This window comes from Anneissia japonica, unplaced genomic scaffold (assembly GCF_011630105.1).
Source record: "Anneissia japonica isolate Jap-2015-1 unplaced genomic scaffold, ASM1163010v1 scaffold287952_len401801_cov160, whole genome shotgun sequence".
NCBI lineage: Eukaryota > Metazoa > Echinodermata > Crinoidea > Comatulida > Comatulidae > Anneissia > Anneissia japonica.
Window position 1 is genome coordinate 72146 of NW_022744320.1, and position 9324 is coordinate 81469.

The 9324-nt window shown below is 33.3% G+C and overlaps 1 protein-coding gene and 1 long non-coding RNA gene across 2 annotated transcripts in view; both read right to left on the minus strand.

Annotated features, from left to right (window-relative positions):
- Window positions 1-2060, minus strand: part of LOC117119626 — a 3937-nt gene extending 1877 nt beyond the window's left edge. The window contains exon 1 of the long non-coding RNA XR_004447215.1: window positions 1967-2060. This is a non-coding gene — a long non-coding RNA (uncharacterized LOC117119626). The remainder of the gene's footprint in view (window positions 1-1966) is intronic.
- LOC117119610 (MAM and LDL-receptor class A domain-containing protein 2-like) overlaps window positions 1-8366 on the minus strand; it is a 24901-nt gene extending 16535 nt beyond the window's left edge. The window contains exons 1-7 of the mRNA XM_033264444.1: window positions 7942-8366; window positions 7451-7576; window positions 6587-6931; window positions 5038-5385; window positions 4528-4656; window positions 3696-4040; window positions 2454-2801 (exon numbers count right to left, since the gene is read on the minus strand). Coding sequence (XP_033120335.1) covers window positions 2454-2801; window positions 3696-4040; window positions 4528-4656; window positions 5038-5385; window positions 6587-6931; window positions 7451-7576; window positions 7942-8233 — 1933 coding nt within the window. The 5' untranslated portion in view covers window positions 8234-8366. The remainder of the gene's footprint in view (window positions 1-2453; window positions 2802-3695; window positions 4041-4527; window positions 4657-5037; window positions 5386-6586; window positions 6932-7450; window positions 7577-7941) is intronic.
- Between the last annotated feature and the right edge of the window lie 958 nt (window positions 8367-9324).

The window sequence follows — 9324 nt, forward strand, 5'->3', positions numbered from 1 at the left end:
AAAATATAATGATCGTCTGTAAGTTAGAAAAACGATATATATTTACATTTTATGATTACCATTTTTAAAGCAACTTTTCTGTCTCTTATACACATCTAGATGTGTATAAGAGACAGGTACTAAACGACCACCTTACGTCCATGTTGTTTCCATATCCGCTTGGGTAGCCAGGAGACATGATGACCTGTGACCCGTTACCACACAAAAATGTGTCCGTTGTTTGATAAGGACTTTCTAGAAAGTGTAGCATTCAAAAAAACAACTTGAAAAGAACATATAAATGGAGGCTAATGGCTGAAAAATCGAAGATTGATTGAAAGCTACAAAAAAGAATTGTCCAGTGTGTCAATTAACTAACAAATCAATCAGAAGATATTTTAATAGCAAGGAATAAACGCTTGTCCCATAAATACAAAAGTTTACGTATGTACTGCTTTACAGGACGCTCCAGGTTAAAACTATCTATTAACATATATAGAACAGTCAGTTTTCATCTTGCTGAAGTTTTTCTCAGGTTTTTAGAGCGCGGTAGTGCAGAATGAGCATTGCACACTAGGTCTATAATTACAAATGGTGCTGTACTAGCATTAATCAAATTACACGGACCTGAAATAAAAGTTATTTTTATTCTTACATATTTTTTACAATGCGATGAGAGCCATGGTAGCCACATTTATGTGTGATTGTGTGTCAAGTACATGACAAAAAAGGTGTCTGTTGAATGCAAAAGCAAAAAAAAGTTACAATAACCTAGGATTTTCCAACCTACTATTTAGTAGTATATAAATATTAGTATTAATAGTAGGACAGTATAGTTGTATTACTGTAGTAAATAGTAGTATTAGTAGTAGTAGCATTAGTAGTAGTAGTAGTTGTTGTAGTTTACAGTAGTAGTAGTAGTAGTAGCAGCAGCAGTATTGTAGTAGTAGTAAGAGTAGCATTAGTAGTAGTGGTTAATACAGGTAAAAAGAAGAAAACCTAGGTATTAAGGGACTTGCCATCATGGACACTGACGTAGGTTAAGACCTAAAGAAATTGACAGTCTGTTCCATTCACTAACCTCTATGTTAGGATCGATAAGCTTTGAACGTCACATGGAAAAACCAGGGTGACAGATTGTATGGACATATTATATCTTACCTTGATAGTCCAAGCATGTACCTTCACTGATATATATATCATCAACAGCTACCATTTCTCTAGAGTAGTAACCATAGGCTATTCCTTTGATCCTTATGTAAGAGTTGGCAAAGTTAGCAAAAGTAACACTAACATGTTTCCATTGGCTGCTGTATTCATCGTGGGCATTCAACACACAATACGAATTATAACTGTTATAATGATAAATGTACAGTTCATTATCTGATCCGCTCATATGCAAGTACAATTGAAGACAAACATCACTCCATGTAGATGGTATCATTTGGCTCTCCAGGTATCCGTATACACTTCCATGGTACGTTTCCACAAAAATATAATGATCGTCTGTAAGTTAGAAAAACGATATATATTTACATTTTATGATTACCATTTTTAAAGCAACTTTTTTACTACTAACGGTAAAACTAATAGAACGATTGTAAATTAAAGTATGTAAATATGATTTTCAATATTGCACTTAAACAACTTATTTAATTTTTATAATTGAATATATTATTTAAATACAAATTAAAATTATTAACGAGAAAATAGTGTTAGCTGCATAAGATAGTAATGTTACCAGAGTAGAACATTGAAATATTTTTCAATTAGATTGAGAAACTAGATTTGTGTTTTCATTCCATAGGAACCAGTACCAGTATCTAGACCAGTACTCGCAGTACCGGTACCAGTACCAGCATTGATATTGGTAACATAATTATTCTCATCGTACATGCACGCATGACGGATTAAACCGTGACATAGTAATATACTGTTTTAAGAGTGCACAACTGAAAAGGAAGTAATAATAAGTTGCCACTTAAACCTGATCCCAAAGAGTAACGATTCCCTCGATCAGCGCCATCAATTCTTTGAACAGAACGCCTCCATTGGTTATTACTATAAGTATGAGACCATCCACACCTAGATGTGTATAAGAGACAGTCCGTATACACTTCCACTGTACGCTTCCACAATATTAACTTGAAATATATCAATGAAACAAAAATGATATGTCTGATTTCTATATATTTAAACAGTTTTATATCATATTTTATTGTAATAGTTAACTAATTTTTAACTATGCTTTGATTGTTGTTTATTGTAGGTACAGATGAGTACTGTAACCATTTTGATAATGTTATTTATCACTATTGACAATTTTCAAAGTGTGTGTTTGCCTGCCATTTTCATTGTAACTATTTTAATGCTTCTTAGGTTTGTTTGATTGTGATGTTATTAGTAATTCAATAAAATACATAAGTAAATATAATAATATTTGGTATCATCTGCAATGGATTGATGTCACCTACCCGACGGTTCTGGATAGACAACAATTTCAGCTTTAAATCCTCTGGACGTTACATTGCCATCACTTGTAAAGACAACTGTCAATGTGTTACTTGTAGACACCGTTATTTCCGGTGATTGTGAACCAGTGTAATTAGCCATTTGTTGTCCGTCGCTGCTTATATAAACATAGTCGTGACCGTTGTCCAGATTAAAATCGTAGAATTTAATAGAGAGCAAGCTTCCAGGATGTGTACTAAACGACCACCTTACGTCCATGTTGTTTCCATATCCGCTTGGGTAGCCAGGAGACATGATGACCTGTGACCCGTTACCACACAGAAATGTGTCCGTTGCTTGATAAGGACTTTCTAGAAAGTGTAGCATTCAAAAAAACAACTTGAAAAGAACATATAAATGGAGGCTAATGGCTGAAAAATCGAAGATTGATTGAAAGCTACAAAAAAGAATTGTCCAGTGTGTCAATTAACTAAACAAATCAATCAGAAGATATTTTAATAGCAAGGAATAAACGCTTGTCCCATAAATACAAAAGTTTACGTATGTACTGCTTTACAGGAGGCTCCAGGTTAAAACTATCTATTAAAATATATAGAACAGTCAGTTTTCATCTTGCTGAAGTTTTTCTCAGGTTTTTAGAGCGCGGTAGTGCAGAATGAGCACTGCACACTAGGTCTATAATTAAAAATGGTGCTGTACTAGCATTAATCAAATTACACGGACCTGAAATAAAAGTTATTTTTATTCTTACATATTTTTTAAAATACGATGAGAGCCATGGTAGCCACATTTATGTGTGATTGTGTGTCAAGTACATGACAAAAAAAGGTGTCTGTTGAATGCAAATGCAAAACAAAGTTACAATAACCTAGGATTTTCCAACCTACTATTTAGTAGTATAATAAATATTAGTATTAATAATAGGACAGTATAGTTGTATTACTGTAGTAAATGGTAGTATTAGTAGTACTGTAGTAGTAGTTGTAGTATACAGTAGTAGTAGTAGTAGTAGCAGCAGTATTGTAGTAGTAGTGGGAGTAGCATTAGTAGTAGTGGTTAATACAGGTAAAAAGAAGAAAACTTAGGTATTGAGGGACTTGCCATCATGGACACTGACGTACGTTAAGACCTAGAGAAATTGACAGTCTGTTCCATTCACTAAACCTCTATGTTAGGATCGATAAGCTTTGAACGTCATATGGAAATACCAGGGTGACAGATTGTATGGACATATTATATCTTACCTTGATAGTCCAAGCATGTACCTTCACTGATATATATATCATCAACAGCTACCATTTCTCTAGAGTAGTAACCATAGGCTTTTCCTTTGATCCTTAAGTAAGAGTTGGCAAAGTTAGCAAAAGTAACACTAACATGTTTCCATTGGCTGCTGTATTCATCGTGTGCATTCAACACACAGTACGAATTATAACTGTTATAATGATAAATGTACAGTTCATTATCTGATCCGCTCATATGCAAGTAAAATTGAAGACAAACATCACTCCATGTAGATGGTATCATTTGGCTCTCCAGGTATCCGTATACACTTCCACCGTACGTTTCCACAAAAATATAATGATCGTCTGTAAGTTAGAAAAACGATATATATTTACATTTTATGATTACCATTTTTAAAGCAACTTTTTTACTACTAACGGTAAAACTAATAGAACGAATGTAATTTAAAGTATGTAAATAGTAAATTAAAGTATGTAAATATGATTTTCAATATTGCACTTAAACAACTTCTTTAATTTTAATATTTGAATATATTATTTAAATACAAATTAAAATTATTAACGAGAAAATAATGTTAGCTGCATAAGATAGTAATGTTGCCAGAGTAGAACATTGAAATATTTTTCAATTAGATTGAGAAACTAGATTTCATTCCATAGGAACCGGTACCAGTATCTAGACCAGTATTCGCAGTACCGGTACCAGTACCAGCATTGATATTGGTAACATAATCATTCTCATCGTACATGCATGCATGACGGATTAAACCGTAATATACTGTTTTAAGAGTGCACAACTGAGAAGGAAGTAATAATAAGTTGCCACTTAAACCTGATCCCAAAGAGTAACGATTCCCTCGATCAGCGCCATCAATTCTTTGAACAGAACGCCTCCATTGGTTATTACTATAAGTATGAGACCATCCACACCATCCATCATCAAAGTCAAAACAAAAACCTTCTATTTAGACAGAAGAAAGGATTTCTTATATTAACTTGAAATATATCAATGAAACAAAAAAGATATGTCTGATTTTGTTATATATTTAAACAGTTGCCTTTTTAAAAAACATATTTTATTGTACTAGTTTTTGTTTTTTTTTACTATGCGTTAATTGTTGTTTATTGCAGGTACAGATGAAATACTGTATCCCCTTCGATAATGTTATTTATCACTATTGACAATTTTCAAAGTGTGAGGTTGCCTGACATTTTCGTTTTAACCATCTTGATGCTTCTTAGGTTTGTTTGATTGTGGTGTTATACCTATAGTAATTAAATAAAATACATAAGTAAATCTAATAATATTTGGTATTATCTGCAATGGATTGATGCCACCTACCCGATGGTTCTGGATAAATAAAAATTTCAGCTTTAAATCCTCTGGACGTTACATTGCCATCACTTGTAAAGACAACCGTCAGTGTGTTACTTGTAGACACTGTTATTTCCGGTGATTGTGAACCAGTGTAATTAGCCATTTGTTGTCCGTCGCTGCTTATATAAATATAGTCGTGACCGTTGTCCAGATTAAAATCGTAGAATTTAATAGAGAGCAAGCTTCCAGGATGTGTATTAAACGACCACCTTACGTTCATGTTGTTTCCATATCCGCTTGGGTAGCCAGGAGACATGATGACCTGTGACTTGTTACCACACAAAAATGTGTCTGTTGTTTGATAAGGACTTTCTAGAAAGTGTAACATTCGAAAAAAACAACTTGAAAACAACAGATAAATGGAGGCAAAAGGCTAACAAATCCAAGATTGATTGAAAGATACAGAAAAGAATTGTCCAGTGTGTCAATTAACTAACAAATCAATCAGAAGATATATTTTATTAGCAAGAAATAAGCGTTTGTCCCACAAATACAAAAGTTCACGTATGTTCTGTTTTACAGGGGGCTCCATGATAAAACTATTTATTAAAATAATATTTTATTAGTTATATGTTCACAGGCAATGAACAGTGGTAAGAATTTCAAAACTCAATTAAATACAAAACTTACTGAACTCAAATTTACACCATATTACTCTAGCCTAGCCTATACCTGCTTACATATCATACAAACACAGACAACACACATGTCACTAGTTTACTAGTAACTGAACTTCGTACATCACGGAAAATTGATGGACGGAGCAGGACTTTCAGGAATTATTACTGAACTGTGGGCGATCTATGATGGGTAGGCAAGGTCCACCCTTCACCCCCATGCTTAATTGAGAGAAGTAGTTTACAGCAAACATAAACTAGAAAACTTTGCACTAGAAAACTGTAAGTGGCACGGTCATGCCGGACCTACTCTTCATAGATCGCTTTCAGTAATATTTCCGGAATGTCCTGCTCTGTCCATCAATTTTCCGTGTTGTATGAACTTCAGTTACTTGTGACGTGTTTGCTGTCCACGTTACACGGACGTAGGTTAAGGGCTAGGCAAAAGAACAATTGGTTCCATCCATTAACCTCTATTTTCAAGATTCAAGATTTATTTTTATTGTAGTGAAAGCCATCGAGGGCTATTATCCACTCATTAACACATACTGTATATATACATTATATATATATATATATATATATATATATATATAATCAACACAATATAAAGCTTACATTATTGGTTAAGAATGCCTAATTTTATTTTAATCTCATTTGGGAAATAAACAAAGAGTCAATAGTTAGGTCGTTAGCAATTTAATTGCATGAGGAAATAAAGATGACAAGAACCTCAGAGAGACCAGAAAATGGAAGAAATTGTGTGTGGCGGGAGTTTCTAAGAGAGATGGAACAATTACGGCAAGGAGGAAGAAAGGGGTGAAGATCGATAACCTTTGAAGGTATCACATGGTAACACCAAGGTTAACCGATTGTTTTGACCTATTAAATCTTACCTTCAAAGTTTGAGCATGTACCGTCACTGATATATATATCATCAACAGCTACCATTTCTGTAGTGTAGTAACCATAGGCTTTTCCTTTGATCCTTATGTAAGAGTTGGCAAAGTTAGCAAAAGTAACACTAACATGTTTCCATTGGCTGCTGTATTCATCGTGGGCATTCAACACACAGTACGAATTATAATTGTTATAATGATAAATGTACAGTTCATTATCTGATCCGCTCATATGCAAGTAAAATTGAAGACAAACATCACTCCATGTAGATGGTATCATTTGGCTGTCAAGATATCCATATTGACTTCCACTGTACGTTTCCACGTAAATATAATAATCTTCTGTAAGTTGGAAAAACAAAATGTATTTACATTATATGATTACAATTTTAGAATAGCTTTTTTTATACTAACGACATAAAATATCACATAATAGTAATTCTATTAAAGAACGATTGTAAAATAAAGTATAATTTCTCGGTATAGCGCTAAAACCACTTATTTAATTTTTATAATATAAATATATTATTTAAATATAAATTGAAATTAAGGAGAAAATAGTATTAGCCAGATAGAATAATACTTCACCTAATTATTATTTATAATACGTAATGTTGCCAGAGTAGAGCATTGAGTTAAAGTTTCTTGAATTAGTTTAGACGGAGAAACCAAATTTGCATTTCTATACTATAAGAACCAGTACCAGGACCAGTACCCCGACTACCAGTACCGGCATCAAAATCGGTACCATATCATTCTCATTACAGCTGCACGCATGACGGATGAAACCGCGACATTGTAATATACTTTTTAAAGAGTGCTTTAACTGAGATAGCAATAGATATTGCAAGTTGCTTAAACCTGATGAAGAGTAGCGATTCCCTCGATCAGCGCCATCAATTCTTGTACAAGAACGCCTCCATTGTTGATTACTATTAGTGTGAGACCATCCACACCATCCATCATTAAAGTCAGAGCAAACACCGTCTATTTAGACAAAAAAGATTTTTCTAAAATCGTTTGCAATAAATTAATGAATCAAAATATATGTCTGATTGCAATTATATACTTAAACATTTGTTTTTTGAAATTATATCTTTTTGTAATATTTAACCATTGTTTAACTCTGGTTTTTTTTGTATTTGTCCAGGTGCTGTAATAAATATCCACTTTGATAATGTTTCACACTCTTTTTCATTTTTTTGAAGTGTGTGTTTGTCTGACATTTTCGTTTTAACCATCTTGTTGCTTCTTAGGTTTGTTTGATTGTGATGTTATACCTAGTAATTCAATAAAATACATAACAAAATATAATGTTTGGTTATCATCGGGAATGGATTAATGTCACCTACCTGACGGTTCTGGATAGATAACTATTTCAGCTTTAAATCCTGTGGACGTTACACTGCCATCACTTGTAAAGACAACCGTCAGTGTGTTACTTGTAGACACAGTTATTTCCGGCGATTGTGAACCAGTGAAATTAGCCATTTGTTGTCCGTCGCTGCTTATATAAACATAATCGTAACCGTTGTCCAGATTAAAATCGTAGAATTTAATAGAGAGCAAGCTTCCAGGGTGTGTACTAAACGACCACCTTACGTCCATGTTGTTTTCATATCCGCTTGGGTAGCCAGGAGACATGATGACCTGTGACCCGTTACCGCACAAAAATGTGTCCGTTGTTTGCCAAGGACTTTCTAGAAAGTGTCACATTTAAAATAAACAAAGCTTTAAGACAACAAAAAAATGTGAAGACAAGAGTCTTGGGATATATTTTTATGTCTTTTTTTGGCACAATTGAGTTCTTTTGTATCATGATTTTACAAAATAAGCGTAGGGGCCTATAGGCCTATTACGGTAATTACGATACTGTAATACTTTGTTCGTCTTTAACTTTAATTTCTTCAATTCAATTCAATTCATACATTTTATATAATATAAAACAAATTAGTAAATAAAGTTTAAATGTTCAATCAAAAGAAGAACAAAAACATGTTTTTACTCTTTTTCTAATTATTACTGTTGCATGTGTTTGGTATATTTAAAAAGATTATCAAAAATATTACACAGAATTATGAAAGTTTAAAAATAATAATGTCGGTGTCATATTGATGTATATTTAACACTTAAAATCCATTAATTTACATTAGGCTATTCGACTTCTATACATTTAGGCAGCTAACGTCAATGAAATATAAAAATAGGCATACACAGTAATTTTTCGAATTACTGTAGTGTTATTCACATTTTGGATAGCAAGTGAGTTTTTATTTATACAGTCATATCATAGGTTATATCGTAAATGCTCAAATAAGCGCCGTGACGCTTAACATTTTGGAGGCTTCAGTGCAGGGTTTATTCGATAGCAGCACTTATAAAAGATTATTTGAGAGCAGCGCTTAGTAAACAAAAATATTCCCGTAGTTCATTATGCCCATCATAGGTTCTATGTCATAGTAAATAAAGTTTATAAAGAAATGCTTAATTGTGTCTTCATTGTGTTATTTATTCATTTATAATGTATCATTGTATAAACCCCGTTTCTCAAAGTGTTTCATTAAACACATTGTACAAATTTTAAGCGCCGCAGAGCTTATCGAGAGCGCGTCCAAATTCGCGGCCGATACCATCGCAAGAATTGGATTCAATTTATCTCAAAGGTCAACAATAAAACAATATACAGATGTGCACAGTAGCAGGGACGTATCCAAAAGGCGGGGGAGTCGTGGGGA